The 22635-nt window shown below is 43.5% G+C and overlaps 1 protein-coding gene across 1 annotated transcript in view; it reads right to left on the reverse strand.

Annotated features, from left to right (window-relative positions):
* Positions 1-22635, reverse strand: part of LOC121278680 (polycomb group RING finger protein 3) — a 229300-nt gene that overhangs the window by 11865 nt on the left and 194800 nt on the right. Inside the window, exons 8-9 of the mRNA XM_041189022.1 lie at positions 6481-6618; positions 93-173 (exon numbers count right to left, since the gene is read on the reverse strand). Coding sequence (XP_041044956.1) covers positions 93-173; positions 6481-6618 — 219 coding nt within the window. The remainder of the gene's footprint in view (positions 1-92; positions 174-6480; positions 6619-22635) is intronic.

The following is a 22635-nucleotide window of genomic DNA, read 5'->3' on the forward strand; positions in this document are numbered from 1 at the left end:
CAGAAGGGGTCAATGACCTTACAAAACGTCTGCAACAAAACCACTGAAATTTACAGAGTGTCAAATGTTAAAGACAACATGGTAGTGTTTACCTTGAATCTCCATCGAGTGACAACAACAAACTTCAAAGTGTGATCCTTTCCAAGTATTTCTTCATTGCATAGAATATCCAGCTGCAGAAGAACAAAGAGAGCAAGGAATCACAGCTGACTGATGTAGTGTTACAACAGGTTTTGCTGGTCAACTTTGTGATTGAAAGAACAATTGTCCAGCATGAGGCACTGCCTCAGAAAAAGATAACAAAGATAGAGAAGGGCAAAGGAAAAAATGGTTAATTCTTTTAAAATATAGTAACATGGTAACAGGGTAAATTATTTCATCATGTGGGACCATACAGCCCATAAAAGCTTTCCTGTGCACAGCAGACTCAGAATACCCAGAAAGGACACAGCTCACAACATGGAGATTTTGCTTTCTCTCCTCTGTCAATCTGCAACTCAATAAAACGTGCCCCACTCTTCTCCCACTACTTTAAAATTCTCTCCCGCTCTATCCTCCCTCACTTTCATATAGGACCTACTCCGGTCAACAGGTTCACACTCTCTCTCCACTCAGAACAAGCAGGATAAAATTTTAAACTATGACATACACTAAGTGTAGCATGTTTGCGAGAGATTGGTGATTTTGAACCTATAGTTTCCAGACCTTCCAGTGTTGGGGATTTTCCTCGCTTCATGTTTGGGTCTGTTGTTGACTACTTAATGGATATCATTTGCTATGATTAGTCACCAGTTAGTCCATTATTATTGTACCGGTATGGTAGAAGGCCAACTAGATGGGTCTTGGCATTTTTTCATCTAGGAACTTTTAGTTCCTAATTGACAGGTGTTGAACCAGTTAATTACACAGGAAATAAGGATATTGCTTGCACACAAGGTAGTTCAGCGGCTTCTGAGAACCAAAGGCCTGAAGTTCACAGTCAGTGGTGCAGTAATGTTTGTTCCTGGCCTTGAAGGAAGTTACCCACAAAGATCTGCTGATCTCTGAGGTGTGGATTTCCCCTTTCCTGACATCAATTTGAATCTGGCACCCAAGTAAAGAGGATCTCCAGGCCTCCAAAAACAATGATGTAATTAGGTAGGGTAAGAAGCCAGTCACATTAAAATATTCTCACGAACAGCAAACCAGGGAGTTAAAAGCACTGAATTTTTAAAATTTACTTATGGGATATGGCTAGGCCAACATTTATTGTGCATCCCTAATTGCCCTTGAGAAGGTGGTGATGAGCTGCCTTCTTGAACCCCTGCAGTCCATGTGGTGTAGGTAACCCACAGTGCTGTTAGGGAGGGAGTTCCAGGATTTTGACCCAGCGACAGTGAAGGAACAGCGATAAATTTCCAAGTCAGGATGGTGAGTGACTTGGAGGGGAATTTCTAGGTGGTGGTGTTCCCATCTATCTGCTGCTCTTTTCCTATTAGATGGTAGTGGTCGTGGGTTTGGAAGGTGCTGCCTAAGGAGCCTTGGCGAGTTTCTGCAGTGCACCTTGTAGATGGTACACACTGCTGCTACTGTGCATCAGTGGTGGACGGAGTGAATGTTTGTGGAAGGGGTGCCAATCAAGGGGACTGCTTTGTCCTGGATGATGTCAAACTTCTTGAGTGTTGTTGGAGCTGCACTCATCCAGACAAGCAGAGAGTATTCCATCACACTCCTGACTTGTGCCTTGTAGATAGTGGGCAGGCTTTGGGGAGTCAAGTGGTGAGTTACTTGCTGCAGTTATTCACTTTTAATTAAAATAAATGATTGAAAGAAATAAATGATTCAGCCATAAGCATGAGATTAGGGTAGCAGCAGAAATACAACTTTTTAAAAAAGTTATTGAAAACATGTGAATTATTACAATGGAGAAGATTGAGATTTCATAACAATGAAATTAGGTTTTCATGGCAAATGAAACTGTTCAGCAGTAATTATGACTTTAGTAAACCATTAAAAATCCAATTTCTCGTTCAACAAGGTGTAACATTTTTAAGGGTCTTTACTGTGAAAATAACAGCATAAAGGGGAGAGTTCCAGCATGTTCACTGATTTCTGCTTGATGTCAGATGGGGTGGGGGAGGGCAGGCTTCAAGATCATGACAGACTGTCACAAGAAAGATAAAAAAAAATCAGAACAAAGTCCATTTTCTCCAGATATATGTAGGAATCAATTAAAAATTCCATCCGTTTCTTAAATGACACTTTATCCTATTTATTTGATGCACGCAGCACAATATTCAGGTTTATACTGTTGATGCAGCCAAGCAGTGCAGGTTACAGTTGATGGTCACTGATCAATACAATGTTTCCAGGACTGTCACTGACCTCATCTCCTCTGGAGATCTTCCTCCCACAGCTTCCAACCTGATAGTCGCCCAGCCTTGGACGGCCCGCTTCTACCTCCTACCCAAAATCCACAAACAGAACTGTCCCGGTAGACCGATCGTGTCAGCTTGCTCCTGCCCCACGGAACTCACTTCTTGTTATCTTGACTCCCTTCTCTCTCCCCTTGTCCAGTCCCATCCCACCTACATCCGTGATTCCTCTGACACCTTACGTCACATCAACAATTTCCAGTTCCCTGGCCCCAACCGCTTCCTCTTCACCATGGACGTCCAATCCCTCTACACCTCCATCCCCCACCAGGATGGTCTGAGGGCCCTTAGCTTCTTCCTCGAACAGAGGCCCGAACAATCCCCATCCACCACTACTCTCCTTGGTCTGGCTGAACTTGTTCTCACACTGAACAATTTCTCCTTCAACTCCTCTCACTTCCTCCAAATAAAAGGTGTGGCTATGGGTACCCGCATGGGCCCCAGCTATGCCTGTCTCTTTATGGGGTATGTGGAACATTCCTTGTTCCAGTCCTACTCCAGCCCCCTTCCACAACTCTTTCTCCGGTACATTGATGATTACTTCGGTGTTGCTCCAAGCTCTCGTCGGGACTTGGAAAAATTTATTAATTTTGCTTCCAATCTCCATCCCTCCATCATTTTCACATGGTCCATCTCTGACACTTTCCTTCCCTTCCTTGACCTCTCTGTTTCAATCTCTGGTGATAGACTGTCCACCAATATTCATTACAAACCCACCGACTCCCACAGCTATCTCGACTACAGCTCCTCACACCCCGCTTCCTGTAAGGACTCCATTCAATTCTCTCAGTTCCTTCGCCTCCATCACATCTGTTCTGATGATGCTACCTTCAAAAACAGTTCCTCTGACATGTTCTCCTTCTTCCTTAACCGAGGTTTTCCACCCACAGTCATTGACAAGGCCCTCAACCGTGTCCGGCCCATCTCCCGCGCATCCGCCCTCATGCCTTCTCCCTCCCTCCCAGAAACATGATAGGGTCTCCCTTGTCCTCATTTTTCACCCCACCAGCCTCCGCATTCAAAGGATCATCCTCTGCCATTTCTGCCAACTCCAGCATGATGCCACCACCAAACACATCTTCCCTTCACCCTCCCTGGCGGCATTCCGTAGGGATCGTTCCCTCCGGGACACCCTGGTCCACTCCTCCATCACCCACTATTCCTCGACCCCCACCCATGGCACCTCCTCATGCCCACGCAAAAGATGTAACACCTGCCCCTTCACTTCCTCTCTCCTCACCGTCCAAGGGCCCAAACACTCCTTTCAAGTGAAGCAGCATTTCACTTGCATTTCCCCCAACTTAGTCTACTGCATTCGTTGCTCCCAATGTGGTTTCCTCTACATTGGAGAGACCAAATGTAAACTGGACGACTGCTTTGCAGAACAACTGCGGTCTGTCCGCAAGAATGACCCAAACCTCCCTGTCGCTTGCCATTTTAACACTCCACCCTGCTCTCTTGCCCACATGTCCTTGGCTTGCTGCACTGTTCCAGTGAAGCCCAACGCAAACTGGAGGAACAGCACCCCATCTTCCGACCAGGCACTTTTCAGCCTTCCAGACTGAATATTGAATCCAACAACTTTAGATCTTGAACTCCCTCCCCTAACCCCACCTCCTTTCTGTTTCTTTCCCCTTCCTTTTGTTTTTTCCAATAATTTATGTAGATTTTTCTTTTCCCACCTATTTCCATTATTTTTAAATCTTTTATGCCCTGCTAGCATTTCCACCCCACCCCCACTAGAGCTGTACCTTGAGTGCCCTACCATCCATTCTTAATTAGCACATTCGTTTAGATAATATCATCACCTTCAACACCTCTGTGTTCTTTTGTCTGTGACATCTTTTGATTATCTGTTCCTATCACTGCTTGCTTGTCCCTACAACCACACCACCCCCCTCCACTTCTCCCCCCCCCCCCCACCCACCCACCCACCCACGTTAAACCGGCTTTCCTAAGATTCACTCAGTTCTGTTGAAGGGTCATGAGGACTCGAAACGTCAACTCTTTTCTTCTCTGCCGATGCTGCCAGACCTGCTGAGTCTTTCCAGGTAATTCTGTTTTTGTTTTTAATACAATGATCAACTTCATTTTAAAAATGATGGGAACTGTACTGAAGAATTTACACAAAATCTTACCTGAGCTCAGTATCAATTACATATAACTTAGGTTTAAAGCAAGCAGGATCACAAGAAAGCACAAAAAGAGAAACAGATACGTACTCAAAATAAGTGAAAAAACAGATAAAAAGAGAGAGAGAGAACGACAGAAAGTCTGTTACAATCTCCAAACAATTTTTTAAAATAAATTTAAACCTCCACTTAATAGCTGAATAGATGACACCACAAGATTTCACATTTTAAGGCGCTTGGTGTTACAAACAGACTAAAAGCACTGTTAACTAAACACTGTTTTAGACAACTTATACAGTAAACTACAGAAATTTTAGCACAACTGAAAAATAACCACTATCAGATATACAGTGCGTTGTCCTTTAAGCAGACATTCAATCAAAATGAATCCTAGCTCTTGAGATTTTAGTTTCAATCTTTCCTTGCCCAGCCTGGAAACTCCAGAACTGACTTTCACAGTGAGAGTTTTCCTGGAGACTTCTTCCTCTAGCTAAAGCTAGACAAATCTTCCAGCTTTGTTTTAACTCCCCAGGAATTTGGTCTTTCCAATCCAAGTGCTAGCTCCCACCCAGATTCCATTAAGACTTTTCCGCTTCTAGCTGCTCTCTCTCCCCCAAACTCTGTGGTAACCAGTGATATATTAGGAAAACCTGTAACCGAGTATCACAATAGCTTCCTCTGTACTGTTCCCATGTCAAAGCCATGGCATTGTGAATCAGATGGGTCCTATATCCAGGTAGAAATGCTGATTAGCCAACTCTAACTCTTTTTTATCTTGGAATTAAATGCACAGTTCAAAGCATAACTGTTTACAACCCAACATTCTCAAAACTTTGGAGACCTGCAGCCTATCCAGTGTTAGCATACAGGATGCTGCCAATGTCTCCAAGTGTAAATACATAACACCCTTTACACAGTAAAACAATCTCGGCCCCCTTTACTCTCCAGCAATTAAACTACCCAGGCTTAATGTCAGGCAACCTTCAGAACAGGTCACATGACACCCTTAGATTCAAGACACAGTCCCAAAATATAACAATCAAATAAACCTCATTATTGCAACGAAAGAGAGAAAAAAATATAAAACAGAGCACACACACAACAGGAAACATGATAGAAAGGTAGAGAGAGCGCATATGCACGCAACAGAATACATGAGAGAAAGGTAGAGAGGAAGAACACAATATGGAGAGCATACAATTCAGGAAAAACAGAGCAAATGCAAGACAAAGAAAAGGAACGGAGGTGGCTTAAGAAATAGAAAGCGAGCAGGCTCAGGAGAAATGCAACTTCTTGCAAACAGAGCTGGACATGTTATTAAGTGAATCAGCAGCCAACGTAGTATAGAAAATACAAGCACTAAGTATACTGGAATTAAAAAAACGGAGGCATGGGTAAATAGAAAAACTTTTAAAAGGTTTGAAACTCTTGAGGGAGGCAGGTACTTAGCTGATAACGTCACCGGCTAAGCACTTCCCAGGGACACATTGCAATTCTAGTCGATGGAAAAGGAAAGAAAAGTTAAACCTTAAAAGAAGCAAAGAGAAAAGTCGTTTGCTATACAGCAGCTGACCCTCCATAGTGGAGCACGATATATTTGTGGGGCATTTGAATTATCTCAAATTAATAAACAAAATCTACTAAGCTGTAGAATCACTCTCGCTTCACACAAAGACATGGATAAGACAAAGCACAAAAACTCTCAAAACTGCAGCAAGTAAGGGTTCAACCTGCATCCAAGCAAAGTGAGCAGGAAACAAACATGGTAAAAAAGTATTGCAAGTATAATTCACCAATCCTTGGAACTGTCTACATAATAATGCCCCAGTACATCTATTTAATAATAAAATGATATATAAAATAAATATATAAAAGTATACATGCACTTCCAAAAAAGTACTATATTGGCTCTGATATCTATTTTAAAAACTTACCTCATTAAATGATGCTAGGTTGAGTTTTTTGGCGATAAATTTCTTCAGGTGTAGAACTGTAGCCTGTGCTGAACAGCGAATCCACTTCCTCTTCAACCCACGCAATTTACTGCTATTGCATTCCAAACAGATGCTTACCTTAAGAAAATCACAGACACATAGTACAGTATACATTACATTAATAAACGTTCTCTGCAATGTCACTGAATATTCAACAGCAGTTATAAATGCAAACAGAACAGAGCCACTCCCTAAATCTGGATACACCACTAATCTCTCAGAGTTTTACCATAATTCTTAATTCCAACAGCAGACAATATGTGCATGAATGGCTTTAATAGTAAAAGTTCCTACAATGAATTAATGTACAAAGGAGGGGATGTATGCAGATGATTTCTCAATATTCAATTCCATTTGCAATGACTCAGTTACTGAAGTAGTATGTGCCCATTTGTAGTAAGACCCGGATAACATTCAAGCTTAGTAGGGCTAGGTTGGTAAGGGCAAGTAAATTTGCCCCACATAACTGGAAAGCAATGGCCTTCTCCAACAGGAGAGAGTCTAACCAGTTCCCTTTGACATTCAACAGCTTTGCTTCACTGATTCTCCCAATATCAACACTCTAGGGGTTGCCATTGACTTAAAACATAACTAGATCATCCTCATAAATACTGTGGCTACAAGAATGTGTCAGAGGCTGGGTATTTTGCAGCGAGTAACTCACCTGACGCCCCAAAACTTTTCCACTTTCAACATGGCAGAAGTGAGGAGCATGATGGAATGCTGTTCACTGGCTGGATGAACACCAACAGCACTCGATGTTTGACACCATCCAGGGCAAAGCACCCACCTGATTGGCACCCCATCCACCACCTTAAACATTAACTCCACCACTGATGCACAGTGGTAGCAGTGTATACCATCCATGAGATGAGCTGCAGCAACTCAACAAGGCTTCCGCACCTTTGAAACCCATGACCTCTACTGTTTAGAAGCGCAAAGGCAGTAGGCATTTGGCATTTGAGAACACCACCACCTGCAAGTTCCCCAAGTCACACAGTATCCTGACTTGTAAATATATCACCATTCATCTTTAGTCACTGAGTCAAAATCCTAGAACTCACTACCTAACTGCACTGTGATGTACCTACACCAAATGGACTGCAGCAGTTGGAGAATGCAGATCACCAACACTTTCCCTAGGACAATAAGAATGGGCAATTAATGCCAGCCTTGTCAGCAACATCCATATTCTGTGAATGAATAAAAAAAATTATATTTACACATTGTGAGAAGGCCTTCATGAAAATGTGCCCTCATTATTCTGAGTGTTTCTCTGCTCACCCTCTAATCTGTCCTTGGCTTTCAGCTTCAAATATCATGGACCTGCCAACTGTTTCTGCAATTTTTAGAGTTTTACCATAATTCTTAATTCCAACAGCAGACAATATGTGCATGAATGGCTTTAATAGTAAAAGTTCCTACAATGAATTAATGCTGGTATTGGAATACGCTCAAGTTTGGACTTGGAGGTTAAACCATTAGATGCTGAATGTAGGTTCTTCTTTTCTGCCCTAAAAGTGTTTCAGTGCCAGTCTCAGAAGAATACTGTTTACCTCCTCTTTCATTTAAATTCCCAACCTATATGATCAAACCTCTATCAGGATGTATCTGGACCCATTTCCAACAAGCTTGTTTTGGGTAAAAAAAAGTCTTTCCCCAATATTTGCTCATGTGTACCACCAGAATATCAGTGTTTTCCCATTGGAGTATTTAGCTATTTCTGGAGGTCTGACCCCAGTCCCCCTTTTGTTTCAAGAGAAATTTCCTGTTGCCTGTCCTCAATTTCTCTTTACACCGCTACATTTGCGTCCTGCATCCTGCTACTCTCGTCCATTTGGGAGTCATGTTTGTGTTTTCTGTTTTCCATATTGTCCTCTGTCAGAGACCTTCTGAGAAGCCCTGGCTTGTCAAATAGTTCCTCATCTCTTCAGTATTGAAAATCAGTCTGTTTTCTCTCTCTTTGGACCTTTCCCAGTATATTACAGCCATCAGAACTGTATCAAATACTCTGTGTGATTTAACCCCAGAGCATTGAACAGCTCCATCACATTTAGGAATAGACCTTGGCTGATTTGTCCAAATACATAGTACCATATTCATTTAATTTATTTTGGCTGACTGGCCTGTAATTCCTCTGCATGTCCCTTCCAAATGAATTAATGTACAAAGGAGGGGATGTATGCAGATGATTTCTCAATATTCAGTTCCATTTGCAATGACTCAGTTACTGAAGTAGTATGTGCCCATTTGTAGTAAGACCCGGATAACATTCAAGCTTAGTAAGGCTTAGGTTGGTAAGGGCAAGTAAATTTGCCCCACATAACTGGAAAGCAATGGCCTTCTCCAACAGGAGAGAGTCTAACCAGTTCCCTTTGACATTCAACAGCTTTGCTTCACTGATTCTCCCAATATCAACACTCTAGGGGTTGCCATTGACTTAAAACATAACTAGATCATCCTCATAAATACTGTGGCTACAAGAATGTGTCAGAGGCTCCTTTGCTAAAAGATGGAAGGAAGGTCATTTGGAGCAGCTGAAGATGGTTGGGCCGAGGACCCTGCCCCTGAGGAACTCCTTCAACAATATCCAAATCTGAGATGATTGGCCTCCAACAACCCCAATCAACTTCCTTTATTGGTATAACTCTAGCCAGTGGAGAGTTTCCCCCCCAATTTCCATTGACTTCAAATTTAATAAGGCTCCTTGATGCTATATTTGCTCAAATGTTGCCCTGATGTCAAAGACAGTCACTCTCACCCTGTCTCTGGAACTGAGCACTTTTGTCCATTTGGAACAAGACTGTAACGAGGTCTGGAGCTAAATGGTTCTGGTGGAACCAAACCCAGCATTGGTGAACAGGTTTTTGGTGAGTAAGTGCCACATGGTAACACTATCAACAATATTTTCATCTTCTGCATTTGCACCAGTAGCCATGCTGAAATGGGCATATTGAACAATTAGAATTATAGAATCTTAGAATCATTTAATGGTTACAGCCCAGGAGGCAATTCAGCCCTTTGTGTCTGAGCTAGCTTTCTACAAAAGCCCCTAGTCCCACTCCTGGTTCTTGCCCTGTAAATATTTTTGCTTCATTTAATTATCCAATTCCTTTTTGAAAGCCAGGGTTAATTTAGCCTCCACCACACTCTTTCCACATCCTAACCACTCACTGTGTAAAAGCTTTTTTCTCAGTCACCCTTGGGTTTTTTCATTCACCTTAAAACTTTGCCCTGATTCTCGATCCTTCCAACTACGAGAAGTTTCTCCCCATCTACTCTGTCCAGGCCCTACATGATTTTGAAGACCTCTATCAAATCTCCTCTCAGTCCTCACTTCTCGGAGTACAGCCACAGCTTCTCCAATCTATCCATGAAACTGAAGTCCCTCATCCCTGGAACCATTCTCATAAATCTTTTCTGCACCCTCTCTAAAGCCTTCACATCCTTCCTGAAGAGTGGTGCCCAGAATTGGACACCATACTCCCAGTCGAGGCTGAACCAGTATTTTATAAAAGTTAACCACAATTTTCATGCTTTTGTACTCTATGTCCCTGTTTATAAAGCCCAAGATCCTGTGTGCTTTATCAGCTGCTTTCTCAACCTGCCCTATCATCTTCAATGATTAGTGCATATACAAGGGCAGGTCTCTCTGCTCCTGTGCCCGTTTGGAATTGTGCCCTTTATTTTGTTTTGCCCCTCCTCATGGTTCCTGCCTAAATGAATCACTTCACAATTCTCTGCTTTAAACTTCATCTGCCATGTGTCCACCAATTCCACCAGCCTCTCTATGTCCTCCTGAACTAGGAATTGTGAACTATCTTCCTCACAGTTCACAATAATTGCAAGTTATGTGTCATCTGCAAATGTAAACAAAAATCTACATAACCAAGCCTAGGTAATTAATTTAAATCAAGAAGAGCGGCGGTTCTAGTGTCCACTCTGAGGACACCACTGTATATCTCCCTCCAGTCCCTTTTATTCCATGGGCTTTGACTTTGCTGACAATCCTGTTGTGTGGCACTTGAATCAAACCAAAGTCCATGTGCACCATATCCACCCTCCCTGCTCCCTCATCAAAAAAGAATTCATAGACATTTAAAATTATTTAATGGGTGTCAAATTAAATACTTCAGATTTCTGATGTGCTTCAGCAAGGTAAATTTAATATGCATCTTCAAAGACAGAAGGCATTGGGTAGATGAGAGAACTTTTTCCGCGTTACAGCATCCAGCTCTCAGGTCAGTTACAGCACAAATACGGACATTGTAAAGCTCCCTATACTCTTTCCAGCAATGTGTCCTAACTCCAGTCAAGAATAGGAGCCCTTAATGTGCCACTAACATCTCTTCACTCCTAAATATCAAACATCTTGTAGCCTCTCTACCACAAAACTAGTGGAATTGCTCTGGTGTAGTCCCGCGCCCACACAATCTATCTGGAGATCAAACACTTGTGTGGAATATGTCCAAGACTCCTCATTAAAATCATGTGTTTGCTGCTTTTGCTTCTTTCCAGGTATGAAGGGATTTACTTTAATGTTAAACTGTAGCAATGCTTTTTGAGACATTGGGCTGAATTTTCCTCCTGTCGGGGGGGGGTTGTGCGGGGGCGTGCAGGAGTGAAAGCGAACCTGATTGGCCGCCCCCGATCGGGTGCGTGCTGCCATTTTACGTGGGCGGGCCAATTAAGGTCCGCCCAGTGTGACGTGCGCTCCCTGTGTGGACGGGTGGGATTCCCTGAGTCAGGGCCTGCGCTAATCTCCCTGAGGCACGGAGATGCCTCTGGGAGATTAGTTTAAGTTTTGAAAAATGTAATAAAGGCTAAAAAAAAAACAATTTTAAGGACATGTCCCCTCATGTGAAACTGTCACATGAGCTGGGACATGTCCATTAGTTTTTTCAAAAAATTTTATTTAATTAATAAACCCTTCATGAAACCTCACCCCGCCCGTGGATGAGGTTTCATGAAAAATGTGAAGGCCGCCTGGGCTCTTTGCCTGCCCGACAGCCTTAAGGTTGGACAGGCAGCTTTCTGAACAGCTTTAATGACTTTGTTAATGGTCTTAATAAGCCTTCGACAGGTCAGCGGGTGCGCAGCCGACGCAGTTGCACGCCCACCGAGCTGACAGTCTAAATGACGCACGGTGACGTGGGGACGCACATGTCGGTGAGCAGGCCCCGCCCCCGCTCGCTGACAGGAATATTCTTCCCGTTAGATCATACCGAAGATGCTGTGGTTCAGGTGAGCTTGTCTTACCTCTGCAAATTAAGGCCAGGAAGGAGCAATATGAGCTGTTAGAATAGGAAACCAGTTCTCATTTTGCATATGCAGATCAGTTGATTTTAAGTTTACATAAACTCAATGAATTGGTTCTTAAAATGCACATTTAATGTACAACATAAGACAGTTGAGTGTAAATAGTGATGTTTCATAAACTTAGTTATAAAACCAAAATTTTACTATACCATGTAATTGCCTATTTTTTGCTTACAAATTGAGAGTGAGAGGAGCTCCTGGTTAAATATGTCTATTTGTGTATATTATTTAATTTTGAAGTGCATATTCCATTTAGTCAGCAATTTAGATGCAAATTAGACATTTTTTCCCTCCATTTCAAAGTTAAAACACCTGGTTTGATACAGTTTGCAAATCATGTATTTAAAACAGAACTAAAATGCTAGCCATTTTCTACTTTAGAAAAATCAGATTTTTAATGTACATTTCAAATAACACTACTACTGAGAAACAATAATGTTCACTAATACCTGAATATATGGCCAGCACAACATATCCCTGCAATGCAATAATGGTATAAAATAGCTCCAGTTTTAAAAATGTACATAATTTAACTGCACTGTTCCATTTTGAAAAGGTGTCTGAAGAACTGAGCAATAAGGTGTAGTGGAAATGTTCAGCACCAGAGATGCAGAAACACACTTTTTAAAAATGTATCCTTTCATGGATTGTGAGCATCACTGGCAAGGCCAGCATTTGCTGCCCATCCCCAATTGGCCTTGAATTGAGTGGATTGCTAGGCCACTTTAGAGGGCAGTTAAGAGTCAACCATATTGCTGTTTGCCTGGAGGTGCTCAGCCAAGCTAGCATGTATCCACACCATGTTAAGAGAGAAGAGAGAGGGGGAGGGAGAGAGGAGAATTCCAGCTCTGAAAATTAGAAATGGAGCTCATAGGGAGAGAGACCCCCAACAGCTGGAAGCTGCGAGGGAAAATCTCTCTCACCTGGTAGCACCCCCTCTTTGTCTAATCCAGAACCACTCTCTGAAGCCCTCAAGTAGGCTAGATTCATTCCCAAATTCAAAGGGGTGATGTGGAATCGACTTTTGCTACTTCTGAGAAAGTAGCAGGAGAGTTAAACTGGCCCTCGGATATCTGGACACTTCTAATTCAAGGGTAGCTGTCAGGGAGAGACCAAGAGATCTACTCAATGCTGCTGCCTGATGGGTCCATGAATTACGAGCAGACCAAGGCTGACATCCTAAGTGCCTATGAGTTAGTCCCAGAAGGATACTGTCAGCAATTCCGGAACATTCGTAAGAAGCCCACACAAACCTACCTCGAGTTTGAACGACTGAAGCAAATCGTGTTGACTGAAGGGTCAAGTCCCTAAGGTTCCCATGCACCCATGAGGGGTTGCGTGAGTTGGTATTGTTAGAGGAGTTTAAAAACTGCTTAACCCCCAGCCTGAGGATGCATTTGGAGGAGCAGAGAATCCTCACAGCCAGGGATGCAGCAGTCACAGCAGACAGCTATGATCTCACTCATAGGCCTGGAAACTCAGGCAGACCCTTTCCAAACCATTCCCATGAGCACTGGAAAGACAGCAGGATGATCTAGAAAGGAAAGGTCCCCCACCCAGGAAAGAAAACACAAAGGAGGGTGAGAGAAGCCCTCCTGTAGCCCAAAGGACACCCCCGGGAGGCTAGTGTGTTCTCATTGCCATAAAATAGGCCATCCCAGACCTGAGTGTTGGAGATTGGGAGAAGGGAGCCTGTTGGTCTAATGGGGCTCCGTACGAGTGGTCTCACAAAGGACACCCCAATCGGCAGTGTAGCAGAAATTTACCCTTTGGAGGGGCATGGCACTGTGTGTGCCTGAACCAGACAAACTCCCAGAGCGCTTCTGGAGTATTGTCCTTTCCTGAATAGTGTCCCCCTACCTGTCCCAAAATGTGAGCAAGTCCGTTGTACTGCTCCGAGACACAGGGGCCACTCAAGCTTAATATTAGGGGGAAACGTAAACCTACAATACCCCACTCCAGAACTCTCTCTGAGGCCAAAGCCCTGATCAGAGGAATAGGAGGAGGGTCTGTGTTAGCCCCCCCCACCCACCCACCCCATAAGGTCCATCTGGAGTGTGACCTTGTTTCAGGCCCTGTCATGGGAGGAACTGTCCCTGATCTATCTCCAGCAGGAATCGATTTCCTCCTTGGAAACAATTTGGCTGGCAGCAAGATGTTAGCCAGCAAAAGAAAAGAGGCTGCTGTCAGCCAGCAGAAAGCTGCAGGAGAGCAGAAAGGTCCAGAGGCCCAACAAGGGTGACATAGCACCCATAAACATTGAAGGGGGGGCTGGTCAAATGTATCAAGGCCAAAGCCAGGCCTGTAAAGTTAAAAGAAATCCCAGAAGGGCCAACAGAATTTAAAATAGACTCAAAGATTATCCCAGAATTAAACAGGGACCAGAGAAATCCCAGAGCAGGGAAAGAGATAGTAAGGGAGATGTCCCACCTGGTTGAAGAGCCTGAAGGAAGGAAAGTTATTAAACCAGGAAAGGAAAATGCCCCATGTAGTCTAAGAGCCTGAAGTATGGCTGGCAGAAACCTTCTTTCTAAATATAACGAGGGACAAAGGGAGTCTCCAAACAGACAAGCAGATAGGGAGTGAGATGCCTCACCCGGCTGAAAACTGGGTGTAGCTGGAGCTGCACCTCCTCCACTTGAGGGCAGTGGTGTTCCAGGGGACATGGAACAAGTTAGTAGAGCGTCCTCTCCCAGTCCAAAGGCCCTAGCTAAGAAGCCATTGACTGGTCTGGTTGGTAGCTTTATGGCAAATTTGGATGGGGACTAGGAAAGTTCCCAAATTGGCCCAGAAAGAGGGAGGGTGATGCTTCACTTAATGGAAAAGCCACCAGGATGTATAGTGAGAGTGACCATCCACCAGAGGGCAGCAGTGTTCCAAAAGACACAGAGGCTATTACCCAACTGACCAGCAGGGGGATTCCAACCAGATTGGATCCCAAACCCACCCACCCGCCTTAATGAAGAAGTGTGATGCAACCTGGCAGGGTTGCCCACTGCATTTAAAGTGCTCTATAACAACCACTACCACACCTCCCCCCCCCCCCCCCCCCCCCCACCCCCAGGCTACGGCACTGTAGCCTTAGCTGGTACGGGAACAGCAGAGTCCCCTTCCAGAAGGCAATCTTCCTATCAGCTGGGTCCAGAGCAGTTGACCCAAGTTCAGGAGCAGACTGCCCCCCTGTGGCCGTGTCAATCTAAAGCACCTAGCAACAGAAGCTGGAACATCTCAGTTGTGCGAGAGCCCGAACCCAGATACTAAACCAGAATCTCCACAAGAGACCAAAGTCCCATTAAAACACAGCAATCTCCTGACAACCAGCCTACACTGTCCCTAGGTTTGAGCAGCTGAACCCACAGGTTACCAAGGTGGACATGCAGGAACTAAGCTAGACAACAGCAGCTCAGCCCAATGATCACAGGGTCTGGAACTCTCAGTGTGAGATGCCCAACATTTCCCTGCAGATAGCCCAGAGCTGCTTGACCATCACTCATCCGCTGAGTGCTAACGCCCCCCTCCCCCTGCCTGTAAAACCCCCCACACCCTTTAAAAGACACTTAACCAGGAATCAAACAGGCAGAATTCTGAAACCAATGGCTTTGCTTATGCCTGATCCCCAACAGAGGAAATTCAGAACTCTAGCCCTGAATACCCTTCCCCATAAAGAGAGATCTTGGATCTTCCTAGGTCAGTCAGGCATTCCACACCCCAGGGCAGGACAATGTTCTTGCTGATCCGTTAACCCAAAAAAGGAGGAAAATCCAGCAGGGGACTGCCTTTGCCTCTGCTGGCTGTGTGTCTGATGTGCCAGAGTGAATGAGAGAATGAATACATACTTCCTATTCTTCCTTTACAAGACCATATTAACAAAAATGAAGTAGAGTTGATTTTTCTCTCCAAGGTCACAAGGACTCTGAGAGGACAAAGACCTCACCATGTGTATTTTTTTATACAATTGGTGTAGATACCCGCATGGCTCTTTCTAAAATTTAAAATTGGACAAAAGACTTTGAAAATGGCTGGAGCTATATCTGTCTGTGACACTCAAACAGAAGGAGCTTTCTGGCAGAATCACAGAAACTTTATTTTATTCGCTCATGGCATGTGGGCATCGCTGGCTGGGTCAGCATTTATTGCCCATCCCTAATCGCCCTTGAGAAAGTGGTGGTGAGCTGCCTTCTTGAACCGCTGCAGTCCATGTGGTATAGGTACATCCACAGTGCTGTTAGGGAGGGAGTTCCAGGATTTTGACCCAGTGACAGTGAAGGAACGGTGATATATTTCCAAGTCAGGATGGTGAGTGACTTGGAGGGGAACTTGCAGGCGGTGGTGTTCCCACCTATCTGCTGCCCTTGTCCTTCTAGGTGGTAATGGTCGTGGATTTGGAAGGCACAGTCGAAGGAGCCTTGGTGAGTTGCTGCAGTGCATCTTGTAGATGGTACACACTGCTGCTACTGTGCGTCGGTGCCAGAGGGAGTGAATGTTTGTGGATGTAGTACTAATCAAGTGGGCTGCTTTGTCCTGGATGGTGTCAAGATTGAGTGTCATTGGGGCTGCATTCATCCAGGCAAGTGGGGAGTATTCCATCACACTCTTTGTCAATGTGTCAGTAATCACATTGCGTGGCAATTACCTTGTTAAAGACAATTACTAGTTAAAACAGGTGATGGACATTGGTTCTCCCATCTAAACAGTATAAATAGATACAGTTGGAAGGCTCTCTGTGGATATTATTAGGAAGTTTGTAGCACAGAGGAGCTGTATTGAGAATGAACCAGCTTGAGGTAAAAAGAAAACAGCTTTGGATTCATTTTTCTACCACAAGCACTTATTGTGAGTAACACTCCTGACTTGTGCCTTGTAGATGGTGAACAGGCTTTGGGGAGTCAGGAGGTGAGTTAATTGCTGCAGGATTCCTAGCCTCTGAGCTGCTCTTTGTAGCCACAGTATTTATATGGCTAGTCCAGTTCAGTTTCTGGTCAATGCTAAACCCCAGGGTGTTGATAGCGGGGGATTCAGTGATGGTAATGCCATTGAACATCAAACGGTGACAGTCAGATTCTCTCTTGTTGGAGATTGTCATTGTCTGGCACTTGTGTGGTGCAAATGATACTTGCAACTTGTCAGCCCAAGCCTGGATATTGTCCAGATCTTGCTACATTTGGACATGGACTGCTTCAGTATTTGAGGAGTTGTGAATGGTGCTGAACATTGTGCAATCATCAGCGAACATCTCACTTCTAACCTTATAGACAGAAGGTAACTGATGAAGCAGCTGAAGATGGTTGGGCTGAGGACACTACCCTGAGGAACTCCTGCAGTGATGTCCTGGAACTGAGATGATTGACCTCCAATAACCACAATCATCTTCCTTTTTCCAACCAGTGGAGAGTTTTCCCCCTGATTCCAGTTTTGCTAGAGCTCCTTGATGCCACATACTGTCAAATGTGGCCTTGATGTCAAGAGCAGTCTCTCTCACCTCACCTCTCGGGTTCAGCTCTAATGAGGTTAGGAGCTGAGTGGCATATGCAGAACTTGATAGCACTGTTGATGACCCCTTCCATTACTTTACTGATGATCAAGAATAGACTGATGGAGCGGTAATTGGCTGGATTGGATTTGTCCTTTTTGTGTACAGGACATACCTGGGCAATTTTCCACATAGCTGGGTAGATGCCAGTGTTGTAGCTGTACTGAAACAGCTTGGCTAGGGGCGCAGCAAGTTCTGGAGCACAGTACGTAGTTCTGAAGAAGGGTCATATGGACTTGAAACGTCAACTGTTTCTCTCTCCACAGCTGCAGTCAGGCCTGCTGAGTTTTTCCAGCATTTTCCATTTTTGTCTTCAGTAATATTGCTGGAATATTGTCAGGGCCCATAACCTCTGCAGTATCCAGTGCCTTCAGCCATTTCCTGATAATACGTGGAGTGAATCAAATTGGTTGAAGACTGGCATCTATGATGCTGAAGATTATTGCGAACGCTTCAGCCTTATCTTTTGCACTGCTGTGCTGGGCTCCTCCATCATTGAGGATGGAGATATTTGTGGAGCCTCCTCTGCCTCCAGTGAGTTGTTTGATTGTCCATCACTATTTGTGGCTGTATGTGGCAGGACTTGAAACGTTAACTGTGTTCCTCATGATCTAAAATTGTTGAACTGGCCTGCTGCATTGTTCCAGTGAAGCTCAACGCAAGCTGGAGGAACAGCACCTCACCTTCCGACTAGGCACTTTACAGCCTTCCGGATTGAATATTGAGTTCAACAATTTTAGATCATGAACTCTCTCCTCCATCCCCACCCACTTTCTGATTCCCCCCCCTGTTTTTTCCCAATAATTTATACAGATTTATCTTTCCCACCTATTTCCATTATTTCTAAATTTATTTCCAGCCATTGTTTTATCTCTACCTTTTAGCCTATTTCGATCCCTTCCCCCCACCCCCACTAGGGCTATCTGTACCTTGCTTGTCCTGCTTTCTACCCTTAATTAGCACATTCCTTAGATAATATCACCACCTTCAACACCTCTTTGTCCTTTTGTCTATGACATCTTTTGGTTATCTCTACCTACCACTGGCCCTCTATCCAGCTCTACCTGTACCCCCCCAATTCTTAAACTAGCTTATGTTTCACCTCTTTCCTATTCTTACTTAGTTCTGTTGAAGAGTCATTCGGACTCGAAACGTTAACTGTGTTCCTCTCCGCAGATGCTGCCAGAACTGCTGAGTTTTTCCAGGTATTTTTATTTTTGTTTAGGGATGAAACTATCTTCAATCTAGTATTGTCTAATGAAGCAGGATTAATTAGTAATGTTGTAATAGCAAAAGATCCACTGGAAAAGAGTGATTATAATACCATTCAATCCGATGTTAATTTGAAAGTGAGTGACACACTAATCACAAACAAGAATCTTACACAAAGCCAATTACCAAGATACAAGGGCCGAACTAGCAAAGGCAAATGGGGCAAATAGGTTAAAAGGTAGGGCTGTAAGTAAACAGTGGAAAATACTGAATTGTTTCTTTGAATGCTCAACAAAATTACATTCCATGAAAAAACAAATTCAGCAAGAAAGACTCATCCATGTCTTACTCAGGAAGTTAGGGATAGTCTTAGATTTAAAAAAGCAGCTTACAATATTGCAAAAAAAGTAACAAACCTGAGAATTGGGAGTGTTTTATCAAACAACAAAGAACAACCAAAAAATTGATGATAAAGGAATGAGAGAGTAAAGCAGCCAGTGATATAAAAACAGATTGTAAAAGCTTTTATAAGTATACGAAAATGAGTTAATGTTGGTCTGTTGGAATCAGAAACAGGAGAAAGTTATCGTGGGAAATGAGGAGATGATGGAAGCATTGAACGAATATTTTGTCTCTGTCTTCACAGATGACACAAGTTTCGTTCCAGAAATAGAAGGCAAACTAGTGGCTAAAAAGAGCAGAAACTAGGGATTTCTATCAACAGAGAAAATGTATGAAAGAAGTTTGAGACTAAAATGTGACAAATCCCCAGGGCCTGTTGGTCTACAATCGATGGTTCTAAAAGAGATAGCTGCAGAGATGGTAAATGCACTGGCTGTGATTTTCCAGAATTCATTGGATTCGGGAATGGTCCCATCAGATTGAAAGTTGGCAAATGTTACTCTGCTTTTCAGAAGGAGGGAGAGAGAAAACCGGGAGCTACAGGCTAACATCAGTTGTTGGGAAAATGCTGGGATCTATTATTAAGGAAATTTTAGCAAGGCACTTAGAAAAGCAAAGTATGATTAGAATAAGTCAACATGGTTTTATGAAGGGAAATCCTGTTTAACAAATTTATTGGAGTTTTTGAGGATGAAACTGGTATGGTAGACAAGGTGCAGCCAGTAGATGTAGTATAACTGGATTTGCAAAAGGCATTTGATAAGATGCCAACAAAAGGTTAATAGGCTGGATAGCTGTGCATGGAGTTGGAGGTAATATTTTAGAATGATTGGAGGATCGGTTAACAGGTAGGAAGCAGAGTGGGCATAAATGGGACTTTTTCCAAGTTGGCTGGCAGTGAACAGTGGAGTGCCACAAGGGTCAGTGCTGGAACCTCAGTTATTTACAATCTATATTAATGACTCAGATGACGAGACAGAGTAACGTATCTAAGTTTACAGATGATACCAAGCTAGGTGGAAAGGTAAACTGTGTGAGGACACAGAGGCTGCAAAGAGATATAAGCCAATTAAATGAGTGGGCAACAAGATGGCAGGTAAATTAAAAGGGGGGGAGGGGGGGGGTCACAGCCTCAGGATAAGGAGCTGATCATTTAGGACTAAGGTGAGGGGAAATTACTTCACTTAAAGGGTTGTGAATCTTTGTAATTCTCTGCCCCAGGGGGTTGTGGATGCTCCATCATTGAAAATATTTAAGGCTGGAATAGATGGATTTTTGGTGTCTCAGGGAATCAAGGGATTTGTAGAAAAGCAGGGAAATAGAACTGAATCCCAAGATCAGCCATGATCGTATTGAATGGCACAGCAGGTTCCATGGGCCATATGGTTCACTTCTGCTCCTATTGTGTTCTTTTTGACTCAAGGGATATGGCGATAGGGTGAGAAAGGGAAGTTGAGGTGGAAGATCAACCATGATCTTATTTAATGATGGAGTAGTCTTGAGGGACCGTATGCCCACCCAGGCTCCTATTTCTTATATTCCTTTTTAAAACAGCCAATTCTTAGGCCCTAAACTTTGGCTTGTCAGTACCTAATGAAGTTACAAAATCAGAATCTAACAGCATTGAAGAAGGCCCTTCAGCCTACTGTACCTGTGCCAGCTCTTTGAAAGAACGCAGATTCGCCCTATTCCCTATTTTTTTTCACATAGCTCTGCAAATTTCTCCTTTTCAAGTATATATCCAATTCCCTGTTGAATCTACTTCCACCACTCTTTTAGGAAGTGCACTTAAGATCATCATAACTCACTGCATTTAAAAAGAATATCACCCTCTAGTTTTTTTTTTTGGACCAATTATCTTAAATCTGTACCTACTGTTTACCGAGCCTGCTGCTGGAAACAGCTTTTCCCTATTTACTCAGTCAAAACTTTCATAATTTTGAAAACTTCACACGGACTCAAATCTTTCTCTCTCCACAGATGCTGCCAGACCTGCTGAGCTTTTCCAGCGCTTTCTTTATTTCAGATTTCCAGCATCCATAGCATTTAGTTTTTATATTATATGACTGAGTTGATACTGACCACAACTCCACTCCTGTCTGGCTCCTTAATCCTGGACTCCAGTGTAGAGCAAAAATCTGTACAACCCTGTCTTGAATATATTCAATGATTCACCCCAGAGAGTAGAGGTGGCCAAAACAATAACAACTTATTTTATATAGCACCAGAAACATCTCAATGTGCTTCACAGGATCATAAAACAAAGTATGACATGTGCCACAGGAGGAGATATTAGGTCAGATGACTGAAAGCTTGGGCAAAGAGACAGGCTTTAAGGAGTGTCTTAAAGGAGGAAAGCAAGGTGTAGAGGCAGAGAGGTATAGAGAGGGAATTCCAGCGCTTGGGGCCCAGGCAGCTGAAAACATGGCCACCAATGGAAGAGCAACTAAATTAGAGAATTCTAAAGATTAACGACTCTCAGAGAAGAAATTCTTTCTCATCTGTTTTAAATGAGATGCCCTTATTTTGAAACTGTGCCTCCTAGCTCTAGATTCCCCAAGAGAGCAAACATTTTCTTAGCATCTACCCTATTGAGTCTTCTCATTATCTTACCAACTTCAGTAAGATCGTTTTTCATTCTTCTGAACTCCACTATTGCCTTGTCCTTTATCTTTAAATTTTTAAATTTCCCCTGACCTGAATCCTCTGTCTTCCCTCACTATATTTATTTAGTTTAAAGCCGTTTTCATTACCCTAGTTTTATGATTCTCCAGGACCCTGGATCCAGCATGGTTCAGGTGTGGCTTGTCCCAATGGAGCAGCTCCCTGTTTCCCTATTACTGGTGCCAGTGCACCATGAATTGAAACCCATTTCTCCAATACCAGTCTTGAGTTATGCATTCAATTCACCAATCTTATTTTTGTTATTCATTCACAGGATGTGGGCATTGCTGGCTGGGCCAGCATTTATTGCCCATCCCTAATTGTCCTTGAGAAGGTGGTGGTGAGCTGCCTTCTTCAACCGCTGCAGTCCATGTGTGTAGGTAAACCTTCAGTGCTGCTAGGGAGGGAGATCCAGGATTTTGACCCAGTTACAGTGACAGAACAGCGATATAATTCCAAGTCAGGGTGTTGTGCGGCTTGGAGTGGAACTTGCAGGAGGTGGTGTTCCCATGCATATACTGCTCATGTCCTTCTAGGTAACAGAGGGTTTGGAAGGTGCTGTCTAAGGAGCCTTGGTAAGTTGCTGCAGATGGTACACAATGCTGCAACTGCACGTCAATGGTGGAGGGAGTGAATGTTGAAGGTGGTGGATGGGGTGCCAATTAAGCAGCTGCTTTGTCCTGGATTGTGTCAAGCTTCTTGGGTGTTGCTGGAGCTGCACTCATCCAGGCAAGTGGGGAGTATTCCATCGTACTCTTGATTTGCACCTTGTAGATGGTGGACAGGCAGAATTCTCAGTCTTTGAACTGCTTTTGTAGCCATTGTATGTTTATGGCTGATCCAGTTTAATTTCTGGTCAATGGTAATCCTCAGGATGTTGATAGTGGGGTATTTAGTGACAGAAATGCCATTGAATGGCATGGGCAGATGATTAGATTCTCTCCGATTGGAGATGGTCATTGCCTGCC

The sequence above is a fragment of the Carcharodon carcharias genome, chromosome 1 (genome assembly GCF_017639515.1).
Source record: "Carcharodon carcharias isolate sCarCar2 chromosome 1, sCarCar2.pri, whole genome shotgun sequence".
Classification (NCBI taxonomy): Eukaryota; Metazoa; Chordata; class Chondrichthyes; order Lamniformes; family Lamnidae; genus Carcharodon; species Carcharodon carcharias.